Source organism: Chrysemys picta, chromosome 1, assembly GCF_011386835.1.
Source record: "Chrysemys picta bellii isolate R12L10 chromosome 1, ASM1138683v2, whole genome shotgun sequence".
In the NCBI taxonomy this organism is placed as follows: domain Eukaryota; kingdom Metazoa; phylum Chordata; order Testudines; family Emydidae; genus Chrysemys; species Chrysemys picta.
Genome location: NC_088791.1, coordinates 96,434,755 through 96,459,776, shown reverse-complemented (window position 1 = coordinate 96,459,776; position 25,022 = coordinate 96,434,755). Strand labels below are relative to the sequence as shown.

At 44.1% G+C, this 25,022-nt stretch overlaps 1 protein-coding gene across 42 annotated transcripts in view; it reads right to left on the bottom strand.

The window, feature by feature from the left end:
* Window positions 1-10,160: 10,160 nt before the first annotated feature.
* The window catches only part of RBFOX2 (RNA binding fox-1 homolog 2), a 246,656-nt gene continuing 231,794 nt past the window's right edge, over window positions 10,161-25,022 (bottom strand). For 21 of the 42 annotated variants that reach the window (XM_065564060.1, XM_065564042.1, XM_065564079.1 and 18 more), the window contains 3 exons: window positions 20,410-20,498; window positions 19,000-19,072; window positions 10,161-16,334 (listed from right to left, as the gene is read on the bottom strand). In XM_065564060.1, the coding sequence (XP_065420132.1) occupies window positions 16,290-16,334; window positions 19,000-19,072; window positions 20,410-20,498 (207 nt within the window). In that variant the 3' untranslated portion in view covers window positions 10,161-16,289. Of the gene's footprint in view, window positions 16,335-18,999; window positions 19,103-19,182; window positions 19,252-20,409; window positions 20,499-25,022 lie in introns of those variants that run through there. The other 21 variants (XM_065564271.1, XM_065563985.1, XM_065564026.1 and 18 more) reach the window with 3 other exon arrangements.

The following is a 25,022-nucleotide window of genomic DNA, read 5'->3' as shown; positions in this document are numbered from 1 at the left end:
AATTGTATATGACTTCAGCTCTTAGAAGTCAATTTGTGATTGCAGCTGATTCACTCTCTCTTAAAATATGGAGAAAGTCCAGCTAACTAATCTCATTGCTAATGGGCCTACCTAAGTATCTCCATCTTCTGGGACAAACTTTGACACTCTGATGGGTTGGCCATCACAGTGCATTGTTCCCCTTCTTTTATTGTTACCAAATGACATATTGATGATTAATTCCTGACTTCTCCCCAGATGAGGCCGTATGTCTCACTCTGAGCTGGCTTGTAGCAAACAAACAGATACATTATGTCAGGGGTATGGATGCTCCACTCACATAGTGATTGAAGACACACAAAATGAAACACTTTTTTATTCAAGGAAAAGAGGCCATTTATGGATAAAAATGAGTTTTCTGATTTTTAAGAAGAGTGGAGAAGCTACCCAAGAGGAGGGAAAAGACCAGAGACTCTGATTTTAAAGGATTCAGTGTGGCAGCCATTCCCAAAAGAACTATTTTTTCTCTTTTAATATATTGGGTTATCCTGTAGGATTTAAAATAATTATAAATAATATAGGTATGCAAGAAGATGTATGAGCTTTGGATATATCCTTTTCTCTTTTTCTTTCTACCCTTCTTTCATAGAGGAAAAGGTTGATTTGGGGATTTGACTGGAAAACTTGTTCACTTTATTTTTATGGTCAATGTGATTCTTGTTATTTATATTCTTGTTCTGGTAAATAGGTTGTATCTTGGCATACGGCCCTTGGTGCTTCCTTTGATTTTATCTGCATCCAAATGTTGCTATAATCTCAGACTCTAACAATCAGGCAAAAATTGCTTTTTCTACATTTTTATTATTCTTATTAAACAGAACACATGGTAATGGATGAATGACTAATACATTTTCAGTTCACTAGAATAATTAAATAGTTATTTGAAAACTATTCCCTCAAATGGACATGCACTGAGTGTCAGAGGGCAGAGACACTGGCCTTATCATGAAGAGGGATCCATCTCTTGGCCATATTATTCCCAAGTAACTAGATCCAAAGAGGAGGCCAGAGAAATGAAGGATAATGTGGTCAATTTAAGAGTCTGCTTACACCCGGAGTAGGACAGAATACTAATTCCTCTACCACCCTATAATCCCTATATTGGGCAGTTGTCACTGTATAAACATATGAACTCTGATCAAATATTGAGGTGATGTTTTATAAATGCAGTGGATTAGGAAAACTGAGAAAAACTGGTACATGTGTATAGGTTGTTAAAAGTCAGGCGGCAGGACACCAATTGGGGAAGCAAAACTTGAGGTTGAGAAATACTCTGAATGTGGATTTCCCAGTCCAAAATTGTTTGTTACTCCCACAGACTTCAACAGAAATTTGGATCTCTCAGTACCTCTAAATATCAGACCATTTCTATTTAGGTGCCTAAATATGGATTTCTGTAATTAATTGTATGGTCCCTAGTTTGAAAATTTCTACCAGTGTCTAATTTCACAAAATGTGGAGTCTCTTCTCATGCCTGACAAAGCTTTTAACAGGGTGGAATGGGGTTGGCGCCACTACTTTTAACTTGACAGGCCAGATTCTTCTCTTAGCTGCAAGGTGTGGAGCCAGAGTATCTCCACGGAAATTACTGGAGTTATTCTAGATCTATACAGTGTAGCGGAGAGCAGAATTTGACCCTGTAAATGTGGATTTGGAGAGCTACATTTTGCTCTTGCATTCATTAGTGTTGAACTAAGGCCTTGGCTGTAATAGGCAGTAATGGATTTTTCCTCAGCCCCTTTAATCCAGGTTGTGACTCAAGACAAGGATGCCCCTTCTCTTTGACAAGCTTTTGGATCCATGGCAGTCACTATTAGACAGAATCAGGTAGCCAAGGTACTAAGTCTGGGAATACAGTAGTAATGTGACATGCGGGTAGAGTCTCCTTTTATTTCTCCACCAAAAGCATCAGTCCCCTCCTCTATTGCCACTTATTGAGACTTTTGTGCTTTTGACAAATTTATAATCAAATGGACAAAAATCAGAGCTGCTGGTTCCCTTACAATGTTGTTCAAAAATAACATGGTGAGCACTGGAACGTCAGTGTCTGAAATAGCTAATGATTTGGACACCCACTTGCTTTCAGAGGCAAGGACATGTAAACTTGAATGCTCTGAAAGGAACAATTATTTCTGACTTGAGAAGGTGACAGGACCTGACCCTTCCCTCTGCGGTCTTGAAAACAGTCTGAAAATAAACGTTCTTCCCTGTCTGCTTTATGCCCCAAGGCTCCAATCCAGCCTGTTCTATCTTCCTTACATAGTGTACTGAAATTAACAAGCTAGTTGAGCTCTTTTGTACAGAAAGACGACAAAGAGGCCAAACTCTGCTGCTAAATGGTACCTCACTCACTCCAAGGGAAACTTTGCGCTTCTCCACCCAGTGATGATACATAGTATGCACCCTTCATGTTGAGGCAGACATCAGGATATCACACCTGATCACCAACTTGGGTAAACAGAGCAGGAGCTTGCTTGATACCTTCCACTGCTGAGCATGCTGGGCTCTTGCTGTCAGCCCAATGTACCCGCTGGAAATGTAGAGCACTGCTAGAATTTCAGCAGTTGTGGTCACAACTCCAACTGTTAGAATTAGGTGTAGCTCCAGCAAAGGCAGTATAGTTTCACCTGCTTCCAGTCGCTCTAAATTCAGCCTCTAATTCCTTTCTCTCTCTAGGGCACCATTTTCCACTGAACTTGCTGCAAAATTCTTGGTTTAAAAAAAGGGAGGTATTTAAAAAATAGACAAAGTTAAAGATTTTTCCAATGGGTGGTGCTCTGGTAAAGGAAGGCAGGTGCTAGACTGAGGAACAAAGAATCACCACTCAGAGGTACACACCCACATGGCAACACCACCCATCACAACGTGTGAAAACCCAGGACTGCTAATGCAAAAAAAACAAGAATCGGTTACTCACAAGATATGTATGACTGTTTTGCAGGATGTATTGTGCACACATACATTCCATGACCCTACAGTGGAATGCATATGTGCACAATAACTCGACGGAAAACAACAACATAGTATCAACTTGGGAAAAAACCACCACACTCTGGGAAGTACAGTGCCCGATCGGTCTATTGTGCATGCCCACATTATTGGGATCCTGAGTTTACCTGGCAAATCTGAGACTTTATGGCAAACGCAAGAGAAATTTCCTGATGGCTTGTGGTAGTTAAAATATCCTTGATTTGCCTAATGGCTCAAGAGGTCATTCCAGATCCCTCAGGTTTCAAAATGGCTGCGCCATTCTGTCTAGTACAGGGGTAGGCAACCTATGGCACGCGTGCCAAAGGCGGCACGCGAGCTGATTTTCAGTGGCACTCACACTGCCCGGGTCCTGGCCACCGGTCCGGGGGAGCTCTGCATTTTAATTTAATTTTAAATGAAGCTTCTTAAACATTTAAAAAACCTTATTTACGTTACATACAATAGCTTAGTTATATATTATAGACTTCTAGAAAGAGACCTTCTAAAAAAATTAACATGTAAGACTGGCACGCGAAACCTTAAATTACAGTGAATAAATGAAGACTTGGCACACCACTTCTGAAAGGCTGCCGACCCCTGGTCTAGTACCTGGGCCAAATCCAAGACCACAAGTCTCAGGTGAATTAACTTTCCAAAGAAATAGGGTGAAAAAACTTAGTTCTTCATCAGCAAAGAGCCCATGTGCAAACACTCACAATACAGAAAATATAAGGTTTGTTGCTGTATAGGGAATTCCTGCCCTGGGAATGCAGAATGTGGGGGTTGTGCATGGGAGCACAGGTCTACAGCTAATGGAAGCAGGAGGTATGGGCCCTGGTTGGCAGGGGAGGGATGGGGTACCATCACAGGTTGGGGTCTAAATAGGGACGGGACCTATGAGCACAGCGCCTGTGCCCATGAGAGCACACAGCCAGGAACAGGGGCTGTAAAAGCTCAAGGTCCAGGTAGGGAAAGCACAGCATGTGAAATCCTGGCCCCAGTGAAGTCAATGTGAGTTTTGTCATTGCATTCAATGGGGCTAGGATTTCGCCCCGGGGTGTTCATGAGGTTCTGGGGAGTTTAGGGCCTGGACGGATCTGGGAGTTCAAGACTAGGGTACAAGAAGTATGGGGCCTGAAAAGGCGCGTGTGTAGGAGGGATGTGTGTAGGAGGGGTGGGAGGGAAGGGAAAACTTTGCATTTGGCTCCCAAGGCACTATTGTGTTTTCAGGGGATTCAGGCTTACGTCTTGGAGCACTCAGTGTTACAGCAGCATTTCCATCGAGGGCGAAAATGTATCAATTGCTTAGAGCATTACTTTGTGCCCAATTTGGGGCTTGAGGGTATTGACAATATGCAGCTGCAATGGAAAATTTCATATTGCCCATAGCTGTCCAGTAATAGCCAGCAACAACTACTTGATGGGGAGGGCCCTGCACCGCTGTAGCTCTTCTGGTGAAGATGCTCTAAGCTGACGGGAGAAGCTCTCCCGCTGACATAGTACCGTCTACACCGGCGCTTAGGTCGGTATAAGGTATGTCACTCAAGGTGTGGATCAGTCACATCCCTGAGTGACGTAAATTATACTGACAATCTGTAGTGTAGACATAGCCTCAGTCACTAGAGTTAGCAGTAAATAGTAATAATATATGGAGATATACCTATCTCATAGAACTGGAAGGGACCCTGAAAGGTCATCTAGTCGAGTCCAGTCCCCTGCCTTCGCTAGCAGGACCAAGCACTGGTTTTGCCCCAGATCCCTAAGTGGCCCCCTCAAGGATTGAACTCATAACCTGGGTTATAGCAGGCCAATGCTCAAACCACTGAGCTATCCCACCCCCCTGTAGTTATTGGAATTACATCAGAGATGGATTTGATCCTCTGTGTGTCTTCAGAGACCTTTTTCTGTCTTCATCAAGTTTTCACATCTTTCTACTGCTGCTCCCCCTGCAGAGCCAACACACTAGGGTACAGCAAGCTGGATTGGACTCTGGTTCACACATTGTTGACAGTGTTCTTAACTAGATTCTAATACACTAGAATAGTGATTGCCTATATCACAGCCATAAAGAGCTCTGCTTGGCTGCCAGAGCCCACGGGGAGTTTGCAAGGTTGGCAGCTAGAACCCCTGCCCCTGCTTCCTTCCTGCTCCTTTTTAAATATCAAATGGGTTACCTGACTTGAGTCATTGAGACACAAATATGTAAAATCCACAAATGTGGAGTCTCCTGCCATATTTACCATCATTTTTTGTAAGCTTTGGGTGGGTTGCCCCATTTTTCCCCCTTTTCTTTCTCCCCTCCCCTCAAAAGCCCTATGTCTGAACAGTCACAGAGTTCGAGGCTGCAGCTAATTCCACTGCCGGTCAATGTTGTTCCTGAGTCATGGGAGAGTGTCATCTCCCCTCACATGATGAGGATGCTGCGACCGCTGCAGCTGTTGAGTATGTGACTGACTTTGTGCTCTGTAGAACCAGGGCCTCTGATTCATAGATTCTAGGACTGGAAGGGACCTCGAGAGGTCATCGAGTCCAGTCCCCTGCCCTCATGGCAGGACCAAATACTGTCTAGACCATCCCGGATAGACATTTATCTAACCTACTCTTAAATATCTCCAGAGATGGAGATTCCACAACCTCCCTAGGCAATTTATTCCAGTGTTTAACCACCCTGACAGTTAGGAACTTTTTCCTAATGTCCAACCTAGACCTCCCTTGCTGCAGTTTAAGCCCATTGCTTCTTGTTCTATCCTTAGAGGCTAAGGTGAACAAGTTTTCTCCCTCCTCCTTATGACACCCTTTTAGATACCTGAAAACTGCTATCATGTCCCCTCTCGGTCTTCTCTTCTCCAAACTAAACAAACCCAATTCTTTCAGCCTTCCTTCATAAGTCATGTTCTCAAGACCTTTAATCATTCTTGTTGTTCTTCTCTGGACCCTCTCCAATTTCTCCACATCTTTCTTGAAATGCGGTGCCTAGAACTGGACACAATACTCCAGTTGGGGCCTAACCAGCGCAGAGTAGAATGGAAGAATGACTTCTCGTGTCTTGCTCGCAACACACCTGTCAATTGCTTCACACATGTGAAATGTACTTGATCAATTTCATGAGATATTTATGGAGGCTGAATTCCTTCTATGTGGACAGAGGAGAACCAAGTAGTAGTAAAAATTTTAAAAATCACTGCTGCTTTTAACTCAAAGATCTAGGGTTTTTAGAGCTGAGCCTGAGGGGACGGGGTGGAATAGTGCGGAATGGGTAAGAGGTATAGTGTATCAGCTGTGCTAGAACTGTCAATTCATGGAAAAGATAATTTGATATAAACAAAGATTAAGTGAAGATATTTTTAAAGAGCTCCACAAAATCAGTGGCTTCTTGGCTGAGTTACAGTCTGCCGAGCAAAGTGACTTTGTAGCTTTACATTTCCTACTGACGCATGGAAATGTGATTTGTGATTGAAAAGATGGTGAGTTTAATCACCAAAGAGAGTCGGGACTAAGCCTGCCATTTACACATGGAAGAACAAGGCAGATGCAAAACAGATGTATTTATATCCTTCCATTAATAAAACAAGCCGAGTCAATCCATACCGTTGTGCTAAAGTTAGAGTGCAGCACTCAGCATGTCCTTAAAAAGACAAAGTACCCACAAACTGGGACAGCTGCTCTCAATGCAGGCACTGCACATCTTCTCTCTCCCATGTGTGCACAAAATCTCGAGACCATTCCAAGGGTGATCAGCTCACAGCAAAGCAGGAGCCAACTGTTGCATGATTTGTCAACATAAAAGGTCAATTCCTGCCTTCTGGCACACATCTTGGGATATTGGCAACTGCGCTTTGGGTGTCAAGAAAATGCTTCCGCCTCCACTTTCACCAAAGAGTAACAGAAGCAGAGTGTGCATGGTTAGAAACAAGGCTCTCCTCAGGTCTACCCCGGGCCTTTTCACACTCACTCTTGAACAGGCCTTTCCAAACGCCAGCTGGTGGATGGTGTGTACCTCCAACCTGCTAAGCTAGACATGAATTCCCAGTATGTCTTTGCAAGTGCACTTCTGCCCTCTCTTGCAGACTGTAAGCTCTTTGGGGTAGAATCCATTTCTGTCTGGATGGTACTTAGCACAATGGAGCCCACGTTCTAACTGGGGCCCCTCGCAGCTAATGAAATGCAAACAATACAACCCAATGTTTGTTGAGAGCCAACATGAAGCCAGAGGTTGAGACAATAGAACTGGAGAGTGAACCTGGAACATGTGGCACGACAGTGCAGAATGCACCCAGTCTCTACGCACCAGTCTGGAGAGAGACTAGCCATGGGAAATAAACCCAATAGGGCAAAGAAATAACCCCCGGCCAGTGCTCCAAAGTCAGTGCTTTTTGTCTCTCAGAATGGGGCTCTCAGAACAGAAACACTATTTGTGAAAAGAAAAAAAGAAAAGGGTGCTCTCCACTGGGTCCCAAAATGTTTCAGAGCCATCACTGTCATCAGAAATAATTGTGATTTTCTCAATCAGCCACTAGAGGACAGACTAGCAGCACCAAAGTGCTGTGAAAGCAAGTCCATCACCTATTATTAAAGAGTTGGCATCTCAGTGCAGTAGATGCATAGATGTGAAAGGCCAAAAGAGATCATGGCAATCATCCAGTCTTACCTCCTGCCTAACACAGGCCATAGGACTTCCCTAAATTAATTCCTTCATCAAGTCCGATAGCTGTGGTTGAACTAGAGCAGATCTTTTAGAAAAGCATCCAATCTTAATTAAAAAAATTTCAGTGATGGAGAATCCACCACAACCCAATGGTAAATTGTTCCACAGATTAATTTCCCACATTTTTTTAACAATGTGCCTTATTTCAATATTGAATTTGTCTAGCTTCAGCTTCCATCCATTGGATCTTGTTATACCTTTATCTGCTAGATGATGAGCCCCCTATTATCAAATTTCTGTTTCCCATATAGGTACTTATAGACTGATCAACTCAGCCCTTAACCTTCTCTTGGATACCCTAGACAGATTTAGCTCCTTGAGTCTATCACTATAAGGCATGTTTTCTAATCCTTTTATTGTTTTTGTGGTTCTTCTCTGAACCTTTGCTAATTTTTCAAGTGAAGTGTGGGCACCAGAACTGGACACAGTATTCCCTACTCCCACTCGAGATTCCTGTTTACAGAGCCAAGGATTAGCATTAGCCCTTTTGGCCAGAGTATTTGATCACCCCCAAGTCTTTTCCAAAGTCACTGCTTTCCAAGATAAGAGTCCCCCACTGTGTATGGCCTACATTCTTTATTCCTTGATGACCTTATACTTGGCCATATTTGAAACATATATTGTTCACTTGCACCCAGCTCACCAAGCAATCCAGAATACTCTGTATCAGTGACTTGCCCTCTTCATTATTTATGACTCTCAATCTTTGGGGCATCTACAAACTTTATCAGTATTGATTTTGTATGTTTTTTCTAGGTCACTGGTGAAATTGTTGAATAGCACAGGGCCAAGAACCACCCCTGTGGGATATCAATAGAAACACGCCTGCTCAGTAATGATTTTCTGTTTGAGACCTATCAGTTAGCCAGTTTTTAAATCTATTTATTATGTATCATGTTGACTTTGTATTGTTCTAGTTTCTTAATCAAAATGTAGTTGGGTGCCTAGTCAAATGCCATACAGAAGTCCAAGCATATTACACCAACACTACCACCTTCATCAACCAAATTTGTAATATAAAGAAAAAGGATATCAACATAAACCCATGTTGACTGGCATGAATTGTTTTACCCTCTTATTTCTTTATTAATCAAGTCCAGTATCAGCTGTTCCATTATCTTACCTGGAATCAAAGTCAGGCTGACACTTACTTGGGTCATCCCTTTTTAAATACTGACACATCACTGGCTTAACTTCCAGTCCTCTGGAACTTCCTCAGTGTTCCAAGACCTATTAAAAATCAACATTAATGGTCCAGAGTGCTCCTGGCCCAGCTATTTTAAAACACTTGCATACAGGTTATCTGGATCTCCTGATTTAAAGAAGTCTAACTTTAGTAGCTGCTGTTTAACATTCTCCTTAGTTACTGGTGGAATGGAAAATAGTTGAGCATTAAATGATATGAATACATCATCTGGCTTTTGCCCAAACACAGAACAGAAATATTTATTGGACATTTCTGCCTTTCTACATTACTATTGACAATTCTATTATTTCCATTTAGAAATGGACTAATACCTTTGGTAGCGTTCCTTTTGTTCCTGATGTACTTCAGAATACTCCTTATTTTCCTTAACGCTGCTGGCCACAGATTTCTCCTTGTATTCTTTTGCTCCCTTGTCAGCTTCTATAATTACACGTAATTCTGCCAGCACTATGATTTATTATTTCTCCCTCATTCTTAGGATCATTAGCCTGGAAAACGCATCTATTTCAAGAGCTAATAATAATACTCTTGCATGATGTCTTTCATTTCAGTATTTCAAAGCACTTTATAAAATATGAATGAATTTAAACCTCAACACTTGTGTGCGATAATAGGTATCCTCATTTTATGGGCAAAGAGGATCAGAGAGTTTAAAATTACTTGTCCAATCTCCCACAGGAAATCTACGCAGAGCCAAGATTAGAACCTAGAACTGCTGACTCTGAGTCATGTGCTGAGGCCATGCTAACACAAATGGCAGGGTGGCTGGGTACACAGGTTTAAGGCAAATGGCCCTAAAGATGCTGTGGGCTGAAATATTAGCCTTTTACCCTCTAAAACGGGGTTCAGATGTGGATTACTTATAGGTGAAATAAAGTCTCAAATCATGTCCACAGTGAGTGGGATTTTCTGCTCTTAAGAAAACAGGATATGGATAGCAGGGAGTGCTGTAGAAGAGGACTGGGAGATACGGACAGCTTTGGGGGCCCAATGTATGAACCCGGTAGGTCAGGACTGAGGTGCATCAGCAGAGCGGAGAGAGCGCCTCTCCTGTAGTCTGGCAGTATTCTCGGCTTGACTTACCTGAGCTTTATATTTATCTTTTTTTTTTTTTTTAAAAAGCCTCTCTGCCCTCAAAAGTGAAAACAGTGAAATTCTTCTGCAAAGGGGAATTGGGCAAGAAAACCAACGATGTTCACCACAGAGAACCCATAAACAAACACTCAGGACACATCCGACTGGTGTTTCTCTCTTTTATTTAAAAACAGTGCTTCATTACCATTTGCAAAGGGTGAGGAAGGGCTCCTCCCTTGCTTAGAGTTTATAAAAGCCAGCAACATGATCAATAATTTATACACATGGATAGTAATACAAAAAAAAGGAATAAAAGCTAAAGATCTAACTACTCCGACCTTCACAATTCCAGCTACTTGATAATAATAGGAGTAACCCAATGAATACTGTATGGTCTGAAAGCTACTATACAATATGATACTTAATGAGGGGGGGGGCAGGAAGTTAGAGACGGTCACAAAGCCCCGGGATGCAGGTACTGCTTCTCCAGAGTCAGCAGAGAAATGGGACCCTGAACAAGCAGCTTGGGCGTCCTAGGAAATGATCCGGGGGAGAGGAAAGCATCCAATTTTGATGCATCCTATGTCCCGAGGGTACCTGGCAATGGAAAGGTGGTGGGGAGACTGCATGAAGGGGCGAAGTCAGTCGTTGCCACTGGAGGTTCCGTGGAATTTTAGCCTTGCATTGAAAAGCTCCAAGTCTCAGGCAGATCTGCCCGTGAGGTCAGTAAACTCTCCACCAGCTCCATATCGCTCTACAGCCCTGGTTCTCGTTTGCTATCGGCCCCAGGTTTTTTTTTTTTTTTTTTTGCTCCAGCTATTTACAAGCAGAATTGATAACATAAAAAGAAAAACAAATCATATCCCCTGGGGTAAAAGAGGATTACTTCGTCACTTGAGAACGCAGCCAAACCCAGCTGCCAAAACTACAACACGCGCGCACACAAAAAATACTGTCAAGAGAAAAATAGAAGAAAGTGACTGAAGCTGAGACTATTTATGTGGGAGGCCAGATTCCCTTAACGAGATCACTCCTCAGGGAAGCAACAAACTGACCCCCTCCCACCCCCCAAAAAAAAAATCTGGCAAAAGAGAGACTTATTGACCAGCTTTAGAATCAATCCTTAGATTACTGGCACTTTGCAGATTGCCAGCCAAATGAATACTCAGGTGGACGGCTTTACACATCAGCAATTTCCTTAAAGGCAAGGTTCTGGCTGATGTATTCTTACTCTGCTACCAGTCTTTGCCGACTGGCTGCACTGGCACTGACCTTATTTGTCATCTTCCTGTGTAAGCTTTCACCGGTTGCTGCCAGAAACATGGGTAGGACAACAACTGCAGGTGGTTACACCACTTCTGAAATGTCCCCCTCCACTGTTAGTGGTGGCAACCGATTCTGGCCTTGGACGTCTTAGTTCAATTTGCTTTGTAACCTGTGTGTGTTCTGGGTAGGGGTGTTACATTGCATACTGCAAGCTACAGGAAGGACTCCACCCTGGAGGATGCCCAAATCCTACTTGGAAAGGGCCCCATTTCATACTCTGGCTATCACATTCCTGCATGCCTTGTCGACTGGTGATTTCATTATAGAATAAAATAAGTTGGGGGGGGGGGGGGAGATCAGTAGGGTGGGGACAAGGAGGGAGGAGCTTTTCAGACAGTAACATCACCAAAAAATAGTGTTTTATGCAACAAAGAATCAAGTCTCACTGGTGTATACTACAAAATGTTTGACATTTTCAAGAGCATGACAAAATAAAAACACACCGAAGTTTACATTGGATGTTCACCTTGTTCACTAGTTTGTTTTTTTTCTCCTATTTTAAAACAGTGCAAACAAGTAACACACTCTTTAAAAACCACTTCCCCCTCCGCCAAGGCATGGACTCCTCAGACGCGGCCATACTAGAGGGGCGCAAGCAGCAAGTTATTCTCCGAGCTGCTCGTGTGGTTTCCCTTTGGAGCTGGACTCAGCAAAAGAAGAGTTCCCCAGAGCCAATATTTTTTTCCCTTCTTGAATTCCTAAGTGCTCCCCACACCTATTCTCTACTTGTCTTCTCCTTGGGGACTGGGGTTGAAGGGGGTTATATGAAGATTTGCAAAGCCCCTAAGGTGCCTACATAGCAGAGCTCAAAAGACCACAATAGCCAGGACCTCATTTAAGAATGATTCTCACCAGAAAGCTGCTAGGCTATGAAATACTTTTATAAACATTTTATACCAGTTCGGCCCTACCTATACTGCGGTTTCAGACATTACTTAGATCTCATATAGAACTTTTCATCCATGGTTTCAAAGGGCTTCACAAAAGGAGGATAAAGTATCACTATCCCCACTTTGTGGATAGGTAAAACTGAAGCACAGGGAGGTGAACTGACCTGTCCAAGGTCACACTGCAGAATCATTGGTAGAGATTAGACTAGACCAGAACCCAGGTCCTCCACTCCCAGCCTAGTGCTCCATCCCACTGGACCACACTACTGCCCCCATAGAGGTCAGCTATCTAAGAATATAATTTAAAAGCATGGCTTTGGCTAGCATGGTTGAACGCTACTGTAGACAGGACCTCCATGACTGCCTGCCCTACAAATGGCTGGTTATAAGAAGTTGGTAATTGGTACACTAAGGGCTTGTCTACACACAAAAGTTGTACTGCTTTACCTACGCCAGACTTATACTGATATAGCTTATTCCCATGTGGAAAGGGGAATAAGCTATGCTGGTATAATGCACCTTTATACCAATATAACAGCACTCACATTAGGATTGTACCAGTATAACAATATCATTAAAATCACCCCTCTAACCAAACTAGTTATACTGGTACAAACACTGGGGGGCAGACCAGACCTAAGTGGTTAAAGACCTGAGCCAAGTCCTGTGTGAGAGAAACTCTTGAACACTGATCATTACAGGGCAAAAGTACTAGATGTTCTCAGTGACAAAAGCCTGCCCCATTTCTACCCCCATTCTACTCATCGCTGTAAAAAGCCTGAGTATAATTAATTCTGCATAGGGAGATATAGGCCTTCCTCAATCTTTGGGACAATGGATACTTCAAAGATTGATACAGTCAAGGCTTGGCTAATCTGAATGGAAATAGGTCCTTCGTATTATGAGCCAATTCATTAAATGTCATCTGTGGAATCAGAATCATTGTGTTTGCCAAGTGGGATGGAGGAAGGGATGAAGGGCTCTTGCTTGCCATGGCACAGAATTCATAGGCGCAACCCTGCTGCAAAAATCCAGCTGCGGTAAGAGCTGTCTGGGAGGTCTTGGTTTTGGAAAGTATCACCTGGACTGTATGGATGGTAAATGTCTAAAATTACAGAACCAACTCCTGTAGTCAGCAGGGCAAAGGGCTTAGTTTCCCCCCAGCCCAGTCACCACAGAGTAGGAATTAGGGAAACCCAGGTGCTAATACACTGAGGGGCCTTGAACAGTGATTAATAGATCAGGGCAGCCCCCATCGATGCATTAGGGGCCTGGCCTTTGTGGATCAGAAGTTGGTGACAGTAGGTGCTAAAGCATTAGGTGACCCACCCTCTGCAAAACCCAGGCACTTATGTGACAAGAACCCAGATTCTCAGCACTAAGCAGGGTTATATTTGCCAAGCACAGACCCTACTTAAAAGCAGAAGCGTGTTCAGCCTTCCCTACAAATGGAGAGGAAAGGGGGCAACCAACCACATGCTGCGCTGCCATGGTGCAGGAGGGCTCTTGAGAAAGTGGAGTTTGACCTTTCAGAAGCTACAGTCAGAACCAGCTGAACTGAGACACATGAAAGGGGCTGTCACTGCAGTGCTAAGCAAGCTGTGTCCCCCCTCTCACTCTGCGGCCCCACAGCATCAGCAATTTCTCCTTCCTGAGAGTAAGAAAAGAGACATCCTGTTTTCACTCCCCCCACCACCCTAGGTGTGGCTATGATGAACTCCGTTTGAGGCTTTTGCTGCGTCTCAGCTCCAGAAAGGAGTCTCCCACCCCCATCTGCCACATGATGGAAATTGGCTTCCCTTCAATATGACACTAGAAGTTCTACTGGAAAATTTTTTTCCCACTCAACCAGTAAAAGCCAAAAATCCCACCGTCCCCTCATTTCCTTGATTTTGTGAAAGCCCCAACACCCCACTCCCCCCACCCCGTTTTCAATCTAACTAAAATATTTATATACAAACAACAAAAATTGTCATAACTGCAACAAACCAAACTTTGGCTTGAAAAAAAACCAAAAACAACAAACAAAAACGAAAAAAGTGGCCAACAGGCTGGCAGTTTGGTGTCCCCTTGTTCTAGCTATTCTTCCACAGAATCAATAGCTTTAGGGTCTCTAGCTTAACTCATGTCTCCCCGATCCTTCCCACTTCAGGCACCTCCTCCCTGCCAGGCACAGGGAGGACGTGTGCTGAGGGGAAGAGCAAAGATGTGTTTGTGCATGGCTGGGTCAGTGCACCTCCCAGACAGCCCTGCTCACTTACAATGCTTAAAGTTCAACGCATCTGGTTTCCTATTCTGATATCAACTGTTGACAGAGAAGCAAGTGTATGGTGGCAGGAGTTGAAAGGCTCTAGCTACAAATCCACACCCCACACTGCCCTTCAGGGAGTGAAAAGTCACCCCCGGACCAATTCAGCTAGACAAGGGAGCCAAATGGAATTGTGCTTCTCTCTCTGTTTCTCTAGTGTCTAGGGTTAGATAAAGCATCAGAGAATCTGCCTTTGATTGCAAGAGTTGCTGAGAGCATAGGAATAACTAACAACTGGAGGGGAGACAATTCCTCTGAGTTCTAAAATCAGCTGTTGAGAGCAACGGCTCCCTGCCACAGTGCTACTCCTTGCAGCAACCTATAAAATGCCTGCTTTTTAAAATAGAAGAATCACTCTAGTTACAAGAGCAGAAGGAAGATGGCCTTGGGAGCCATGGAGCCCTTCTAAATAGTCTCTCTGCTTTAGAATCTTACAGTCTGTAGTGTAAATGTGGACTGAGCAGTCCAGGTGCTCTTTGCAGGATACTGAGAGGCTGGATGAATGGCCACTGGGGCTCTAGATTAAATATTTAAGGGCCCCAACTAGATCTAGGAGATGGGAGGTTCCTATGACTTCAGAGCTTGTACAAACGGCTTCTGCCTACCGCCAGACATTTGAGCTATCCAAAATCACTTCAGGAACAGCGTTCTGAAATAAAACACACTCTCTTCCCCTCACACACACTCCCGTCCCCCTGCAGCTGATCCATGACTCATTTATTGTCTTCACACTACTTTAATGATTTATTTGCAGCAATGCCTACGTGGCTCATGGTGAATAGAGAGAGGGACTTTGAATGCTGAACCTCAGAGCAGCTCAGTGTGGCACCGATGCAGGGTTCTTCAGCCAGCTTTCTTCCCCATAAAGCTGCAAACACTCGATAAATCTAACCACTCCTTGATGTCCGAGACACAAGCACTCTCAACCATTGCCGTTACTGCCCACGTTTGCAGCATCACACCACACAATCCTCAAGGAAAGAAAGGAAAAAGAGGGGCAGTAAAGGAGAAAGACCTTAGAAAGCAGAGGAAGGACAGACAGTTACAGTCCAGTAGTGGACAACAATCAACTAGGATTAGGCGTGTGTGGAGGGAGAGATATCAAGAATTCATTTCAAAGTCTTGTCCCCTACTGCAGTTAATAGCCCAAGTCTTTGGGCAAGTTTGGGCAACTATACAGTCCTGACACTACTGAAACCGTTCCAAGTGTGTGCATGTCAGACGGTGATAAAATGCTAGAAGTCTCTGCATCTCCCCTCTTTTCAAATACAAACAACTACTTCTCTCCAGCCACAGCCAATCAACGCGTCCATCCAAAGGGCAGAAACACAGCAGGAAGAGGCTCTCCCTCACATCCTCCTGTCTCACAGGTGCCAAGCACCAGACCCAGGTAAGTAACTTTGTCCACAATTAATTGCATGATATTGGTTCCTAACATCTTTCCTTATCATTAATTGCCTCTTCCGTGATTGGTAGGATAAGCTATGCACCAACATACAGACACGGAAATGCATTATTTTTTACCACAGTTAAAAAAACAAAAAACAAACAAAAAAAAGCACAATCTTTGGAACAAAAGAATTAAAGGCAGAAATTTAAAGGAAAAATACATATTCAAAGAACATAGTGAGGTATAAAAAAGTATTTTCTCTTTTGTTTTTTTTGTTTTTCCTCCTCATCTTGCTATAGAGTTCCTCTACTAGTAAATATTGCAATAGCCAGGCCTCATGAACTGGGGGGGCTGTCCCACTTGCAGGAGCTCACGTCACTTCAGTAGGGGGCGAATCGGCTGTAGCCACCTCGGTATAAACTCGCCTGCAGAAGTTAAAGGAGAAAAGAAAAGGTGATTAGGAGCTAGGGGAGAGAAACATTCATAGCAATGACAAAAACTCCATGAAAGGGATTGGAGAGAGTGCGTCCGGGTGTTGATCTACCACCTTTGGAGCCTCCAACTGGCAGATGAGATGGGAAAGTCAGAAAAAACAGACACTAGGCGCAGGTGGGACAGCCTCACAGACAACCAGTTAGTTGAAAGTAGAGTTGAGCAAATCTCCCAATCGAAACAGCTCCAAGGATCTCCGAGTACAATTCTATGTTTCCTTTTTGGATGAATCCGCTAACATTTCAATGTTCATAACAGCAGAGATACAGTATTGACTGGAAGCAGACATGGCGAGGGTGAGTTCTGTGCAAGCTGCTCCACTCACCTCAGATGCCCACACACCTCATTCCTGACCTGGTCTAACCTGTGTCTTTCCAGTCATGTCCCCCACCACAGCTCTTCCCCAGCATCTCACTCCTAGAGTGACCAGATGTCTCGATTTTATAGGGACAGTCCCGATATTCAGGGCTTTTTCTTATATAAGTGCCTATTACCTCATCTCCCTACCCCCTGTCCTGATTTTTCACACTTTCTATGTGGTCTCCTTACACACTCCTGACCTGGAACACCCCTTGCTGTTCCAATCCCAGGAATTCCACAGCCCCATGCACCTCAGTGTTGGTCTGCAATGCTTCCAATGCTCGAAGGCCCTCATGTTCCTTTCTATAGGGGGTTTCTTCCCATTCAGAGCCCTTAAATATATAGATCTTGGGATTTAGGAATGCAAGAAGCACTAAAGATTATGGAGAGCCAAGCAAGCCATCTAGGTCTGTTCCCTGCAAAGAGTCCTTGATCCATTCACCTGCCATCTTTCCTATATAGTTCTGCTTTGCTTTACAAAGCAATGCAGGGGCAGAAAAATGGCTCCTTCTCCTTCAGCTAACCTGCTCTGTGTAGGTATCAGAGTCAGATCTGACTTTACTAACCAGATAAGCTTTTGCTACTTTTTATTCCTCTGAGCACTCAGAGGAGTGATGGAACTGGAATCTATTCCTTCTTGTACAAAACAATGGTATACTAAGTCCCAAGCAGTGATACCTGTGGAAACCCACTGAAGGCAATGGGTGCAAAGGTGGCACTGAGGGCCTAATTTTTTCCTGACTTTCATTCTGCCATAGCTGACAGGTTGCACACTGCCAATCATTGTGTTGCTCCTCAGCAACCTCATTCTAGTGCCAAGGGGAACCAGGAACAACAGCTCCATTGGCAGCTCTCTGAGGGCCAGGAGAGACAAGACCTTATTCTACCTCCCTCACCAAGAATTAGTATTCTTTGCATGCAACACAGTTTTTAAAGTTAAGGTAAGTGGTGGTGAGAGGATGCCTTGCACTTTCAAGCTTTGCCACAACAGTTTCCAAAGACTCCATCCAGTAGAAGCAGAAGCAGCCAAAGCGAGGGCCAGGGTGTACAATGGGGCCCAGCTGGGGGTACTCCTGCCCTCAGAATTGTGTAGGGGAGACCGTCCACACAGTCTGGGGACACTAGGACTAGGTGTGTGTCTCTGCCCTTCCCCTCATGTGGGCTTGGGAGAAAGCTACAGAGCAGGGCTGGTTAAGGGCAGAAACAGACACATCAAAGACCTTTGGTCCTTATGGTTACGTCTACACTGCAATAAAAGATCCATGGCTGGCCCAGGTCTGCTGACTCGGGCTCACAGGATTTAGGCTGCAGGGCTATAAAACCGCAGCGTAGAGATTCAGGTTTGGGTTGGAGCCCAGGCACTGAGACCCTGCAAGGGGGGAGGGTCTCAGAGCCCAGGTTCCAGCCCAAGCCCGAACGTCTATGCTGCAATTTTATAGCCCTGCAGCCCAAGTCAGATGACCTGGGCTCTGAGACTCAGTGCCGCGGGTTTTTCACTACATGGTAGACGTATCCTTGGAGAACTTTCTGCAGGTTTGAATGCACTTTTTCTGCCCTGTGCTGATTGGCTGTTGGCTCCAACCCTCCCCCTTCCCTCACAGTCTCTCTGCCTCAGCATCACCCCTGTTCCCCTCTTCTCCCCTTCCCTATTCCCCTCATCTCCCTTCCTTTCAATGTCCCCCTCGTCCTTCCTTTTAATTATCCCATCCTAACTGTACCCACCAAAATAAGGCAAAGAGTCACAGCACTAACCTGCTGTTTGCCACCAACACATTGTTCACTCTGAGTGTGTGTGAGCCCCCTTCCCCCACCCTGTTTCTGTGCTGTCTGGTTAGACTGTAAGCTCCTCAGGGCAGGGACCATCTTTTATTGCTGTGTTTGTACAACACCAAGCACATGGGATCATGGTCCATGACTAGGGCTCTTAGGCGCAATGGTCATATAAATAGTAATAATAAAGCCACACTATCAGATATCACCTTTTTGCTCTCCCCATCCCCCTCCTAAGCACCAGAACAATAAGACACTGCTCATCTCCAACTGCAGTAACAGATCTGTCAGGCAATACAGACAAGTGGGCATGGACTAGCTGGAGAGCTTCCTTGCAGTGAGAGGCCTCTTGACTAAAGAGAAAAGGTGGTCGATAGAGACTCTCAGCAGCTCCTGTGCCCTGGGCAGCTATTCGCCATAGTAGGAATGAGAGAAATGGCAGGAGGATAGAAAGAAAATCATACTTACCACAGCGCCAACTCCGTAGCTAGCGGCAGGGGCAAGGGCGTGATAAGGGTCTGCTGTGTACACCCTGCCATAACTGAGGAAAGGGGGAAAAGAAAAAATGTCACTGCACAGAGGGATTTAGATATTGCTCTTTGACCAGAAGAAGGGGTGGGGGATGTTCCCCCCCCACACACATACACACACCTGCTTGAGGCAGCCCCACTCCAGAGAGAATCTATGGATACATTGTATGAGATGGGATGGGAGAAAGGCCTGCAAGGAGGGGACACACAAAAGCCATATTCTCAATTAGCAGGAGCGTGGTGAGAGCAGCTGGCATCACATTTAGTGCCCCCGCTACATCTAGTGGTGCGATTTTGGAGGAGGGCAACTACTGGTACTAGGGCAGCTGCCATGATTACAGCAGCTAATTGGAAGGGAGAGAGGACTTGTCCTGCATATGAAGATAGGAGTGCAAGTTTTAGAGAGGGATAAATGAGAATTTTCAGTTTGCTGGCAATTCCAAAAAAATTGAAAAAATTAGTTTCAGGTCAAATAAAACCTTTTGTTTTGACTAAGTGTTTTTCTTTACGTTTTTGCATTTTCAAAACCAAAGGAAATTTCAAAATAAAAAGTGGTTTTGACACAAAAAATGAAACTTTTCACTTTGAAATGTCAAAACAAAACATTTAGATTTTTTCAGATTTTTGGGAGGGACGCGGGGGAGGAGAGTTGGCCAAAACAATTTGGTGAAACCAACACAAATTCATGAAATGTTTTGGTGTCACTGAATTTGCCTTTTTGACACCCCCACCTCCCAAAAGTTTTGGCAGAAAATTTTCCCCCAGCTCTAGTAAGGCTGAAAAGTCACATCATGCATTTGAATTAATATGCAATTTTCACTGTACAGGGAGATAAAAGACCTTATGACATTCACTCTGATAATAATCTGAATAATTCCTTGCACATATACAGAAGTTTTCATTAAAGGATCTCAAACTACTTTACATGGTCATTCTTACCATTTTACAGATGGGGAAACTGAGGCACGGAGTGATTCAGTGACTTACCCACAGTCACAGAACAAAGAAATGGGAATATAAATCATGTCTCCTGACTCCCAGTACCTGACCCTAACCATAAAACCACATTGTCTCTTTTGACAGAAGACCAAAGGGGTAAGGGAGAAACCAGGCTTAGTGCCCTATCCCATATATCGGACAGCTACAGAGCCCAAGCCTGGAATGGCCAATTGGACATTTTCCTCTAAAGGGAGAGAGAGAGAGAGAGAGAGTGTGTGTGTGTGTGTGTGTGCTTTTGGGGAGGAGGGGGGAGACGAGCGAGAGTAACGAGGTAGAGGCGTATTTCAATGGAGTAGCAGTACTCCATGAACCCCTGAGCACATCAAGCTTGCCATTCCTCCTTACATACCCATCGCTGTAAGCTGCGGCAGCGGCGGCAGCGGCCGTGGCTGCTGTTGCAGTAGCAGGCTGTGCATATCTGTAGGCTGCATATCCACCCTGCAGGAGAAAAAGAGAACTGACTTTACAGATACCTGTCCACCACCAGAAAGCAAAACTCACACACACCACAAGGAGAGGAAGTGTTTCAAACTGCATCAGCTCCCATGTTACATCCATCACAACAGAGTCACCCTCTAACCCCTCTATGTTCTACCCCTCAGTAGGGTTGGGGAGAGCCTCGGTAGGCAGTTTAGTGAAAGGCATAGGCTGAAGGAAATCTCATATGATCATTCGTGTGGGAAGTTACAGTTGGTGTTGAGGAGGGGAAAACCAGGACAGAAAAGAGCTAAATTTGGCTGTTGTACCCCTATATGCCCCTCTGCCAGAGTTGGGGGAAGCTGCCTAAGAAGAGAGGTGTGGGCTGCGGGCAAAGGAACATAACAAGGTGTTCTCTTTTCCAGCAATATGCACTTTAGAAAGAAAATCACCCAGGGAAACTCCTGCTTGTGTTTCTTTGCTGTGAGAGGGACAAGAAGTTTAGATATTACCTGGTTCAGATACACTAAAGAATGATCAGTTAGTGAAACTCCCAGAAACTGAACCAGGTGCAACTAACTGGCATTCTCAGCAGAGGCAGCAAGGATTAAACGTTTAGAGAGACCTAACTAGCCTTTTTCCACTTTGTGTTGGCCCCTCAAAGTAAGGCTGAGGCATGTTGGGGACCTCTGGGCATTACGTCAGGGAAGCTTGTGTTGTTGCTGTTGTCCATGCTATAGTTGCTCTGAGAATAAATAGAAGCCTTTTAAAAGATGCTGGGATGCTACAGATCACAGGAGGTTGTTCAGAAAGTTAGTTACAGCTCCCAGGGAATTGGCAAAATTCATCCTAAATCCTGAGCCAAAGGTAGATTTGTGGGTCTCTGAGTGGAATTCCTGAAAAGCAGAGAGACAGGCAGTTCCTTCCTTTTCCCCCTTCTCTGGGCTGAGAGAGACCTGAGTAGTCAGGCAAGTGGCTTTCCATATCTTTCATGGGGCAATTAAAGGTAACCTATGGACTGAAGGTATATTCCTGCTCAGGATGGAGACAAAGGCCCATCTGAAGAGGTTTCTACTGTCAGAAACCAGGAAAATGAGCTTGTTTTACTGTATAACTTTGAACATGGCTTTTATTAACCATATGGGGACAATATGGCCATGGGGACAATATGGCCAGTAACTCCAGTTTGTGCTATGTGATTCTGAATCACAGGGAGCCATTACTAAAGCCAGAAAACCCCAGAGACAGTTTTCAACATTTACGCAGTTGTGTAGGACCAAAAACTGGCCTTACGTAGGGTTAATGACAACTTTGCCATCATTAGCCGACACATTTTTTGTCCAGAGGAGGGCAAAAGCAAAAACTCAAGCTCATATTCAATCTGAAGGAAAAATACATGATCCTTTTCCTTGTGAAGTTTGTCTCAAAGTTTTCTTTTTAAAAAGAGGCAATGGCTTTTATTTTGTTTCCACTGCCTTAGTGGAGCTACTTGGAATGAAGGATGGGGAGCTGAATGGAAGACAAGTTTGCAGATGCTTTCTTACTCTGGAGGAGATGAAGATATAATGTGGATGGGTAAGTTAGGATCTTCCTGTTAATGAGATACAGCATATTGCAAATCTTCACCCATTAAACATTACATCATATTTTTAAAATGGTGTGATGTCACTGCTTTTACCCTCCCACTCTTAGCTGGCTGTTTTTTAGTCCCGCCGCTTAAATTTGCTGGGTTTTTATACTTTATTGCTGATCCCCAAACATGAAAGAGAGAGGGTGCCCGAGGTACACTCAGTTTATCCATATTAACTTTCCCCAGCAAATGCAAGCAAAACTTCAAATGGACATCACCACTGTACTCTCCTAGTTTATGAGATTCCTGAATTCTTGGTATGTCTAATGTTCAGACAGATGCAGAATGTACCCAGTTCCGCAAGTTAGTATCACATGCAGGGCAGCCTGCATCAGAATGTGCCCAGATTCTCACTCTCCCGAACATTTACTAGCCACATGGGAGATCAGCAGCCATGTTTAATGTGAGTGGAGGTTATTGTGAACATAACAGCAAGATGCAGTTTGAAACCAAAAAAGGTTTTCATTTATTCTCTTTTAACTTACATGTCATATAACGGGAAAAGGGACAGAGGGACTGGAATCAGGTGTGGGAAAGGTAATGGCGTAACATCTATTAATCAAATTAAAAACTAAGCATGCTGACATCTGGAGCTAAAACAACCAGCAAAATCACCACGTTCAGACTCATATTGGCTAGTTCTATCTATCCCAGCATTCTCTTGGGACAGCGGTTTGTCCTAGGCTCTACCACAAGCTCGGTGAAGTACACAGCCTCAATTACTAGAGCGTGCAGCCACAACGACCTGCTATTACGGAAACAGTCAGTCACCACTGGAGTTAACATTCCAAACCTTAACAATCCCCGCATCCCGCCCCAAAATAAAAACGTCTCCCACCCTAGCCCTAGCCCACACCACAATGTTAATAATTATAACAAGCAATAACCCATCTGTTATATCAGAGAAGGGAACAGAGACTCCACTGAGAGATTTAGAGCGAGATGTTAACATTTCTTCAGCCGACTGCACAACAAACAAAAAACAGGAGAAATATTTCATTGGAGAAATGAAGTTAAGAAACAGCTGACATGTGTACTGGTCTTAACCATGCACTGATGCAAAATGGAAGCTACTGTTAATTAAAAAAAAATTAAAAGGATACATGTATATACACACATAATCAGACCTATTTGATCTGGAGCTGTTTACATATTCTATGTGTGTACAATAAATAAAACAAAAAACAGGGACTAACATCACTATGATACGTTCCTGAGCAAGGACCGCTTCTGGGGATTCAGATATCTGGATATACCTAGCTTTACCTAAGCAGGTCCGAATACACCAAAACGGGAAAAATAAAAGGTCCCATTTCTCACTCCTTTTCATTCCTTAATAATTTCTGGTGAGTTTTAGGACTTGTAAAAGGCAAGGGGAAGCTCTGTGGGAGTTTCCTTCCTCAGCAGCAACCCCTGCTTTTCCAAACCCATGACCCACACATAGCTCCGTCAATGCATTTCAGATCCCACACAGCTTGTCCAAAGCACCTACAATGTCTCCATCCTGCTATTCCTGCCCACGCACAACTTTGCCTGAAGTAAAAAGCTAATCCATTAACCCACTCACAGGGGCGTACCCCCAATGATTTCTGATGCCACTCTCATCAGGGATTGTAGCGTATTTAAATTGCGTCACTAAAGGATATTTTCACTGAACTTGCATGTTCATGTCATCCAATGAAAAAGACAGCTCCTGAATAGCTGCTCCATACTTCTCTAGTGCTGCAGAGGGACCCTAATGGACCCTACCCTTCAATGGCCTAGTCCCTAAATACCCAAGGCAGCTGTGCAATCTCCCTCAACCTAGTTAGCCTTTTTTAAAACCTCCAAACTGTGTGTCAAAACAAATGAATGGGTCTGGACTTCTTGTGAGAATGTGATGTCAGACACCTTCCTACCAGCAAGGCAGTAACAAAGCTCTGCCACAAGAAGGGAGGAGGGGCAAGGAGAAGGGCTGTATGTATTTAGTGCGCAATCAATTGCAAAGAGAAGGCCCTTCTACAGCAGGTATGGGTCTTTAGAGCACACACTATTTTGGCTGGGTTGAGGGAGATGTGTGAAGACAGATGAGGACAGTCTAAGCACTGCTTTGGCAAAGTGCAGATTAGCTTCATTTGAGTTCTTTTACTCTCAGTATGTCTCAAGTGCTGAGAGAAGTTGTCTTTAATGAACCTCTCCTCTTTTATGGCTATATGGAGGGCCCTACAGGCTGATTCCATTGTCCTCATTTGTCAATCTGATTGGATTTTCCTAGGTGTGTGACAGACGTCCCCTGACCTCAAATTACTTTTCTGAGGGCCAGAGGACCAAGGTAAGCAGATTCAGCCATGACCCAGCAACAGAAGGATAAGTCAAAACATCCTCAAATTTTGCCAAAATGAAAATGTGGATTTTTTCAGTATTAGTTTGCTGCTGCAAGTACCTGAAAATTATTTGACAACTGATGTAAGTATGAAGCTGCTGTCTGACTGAAGCAACATTTCAACTGTCCACTGAAGATTCTAAAGGCAGATAGCAAGTGTTTTCAAGTTGCCTTCACTGCGCTCTTCAGCACAAAAAACACTCACTCTCTTCCACACATAAGAGCCAAATGGGGTAATCATAAACTAAACAGACCATAAGGAAATCCAATTACATCTTGCAACAAGCTTCCCCTCTCCTCTTTCAGTGCCTTATTATTCAGGCATATTAGCAAGTGCCCTTTCTCTGGAGTGGCAGAGGATAGAGAGAGCGAGCAGAGAAGCGTGTTGCTCAGGTTCAGTACTATGGAGCACCTGCATACCTCTTGGTGTTAGAGGTATTTCCAGAAACATGAAGAAAAGGACAGTCCATGCAGATGAGTGTGTCTATATACTCACTACCCTATCCATTTTGGGGTTGCAAGTCCAATTTTAGGAACCCTTTGTTTTCTAGGC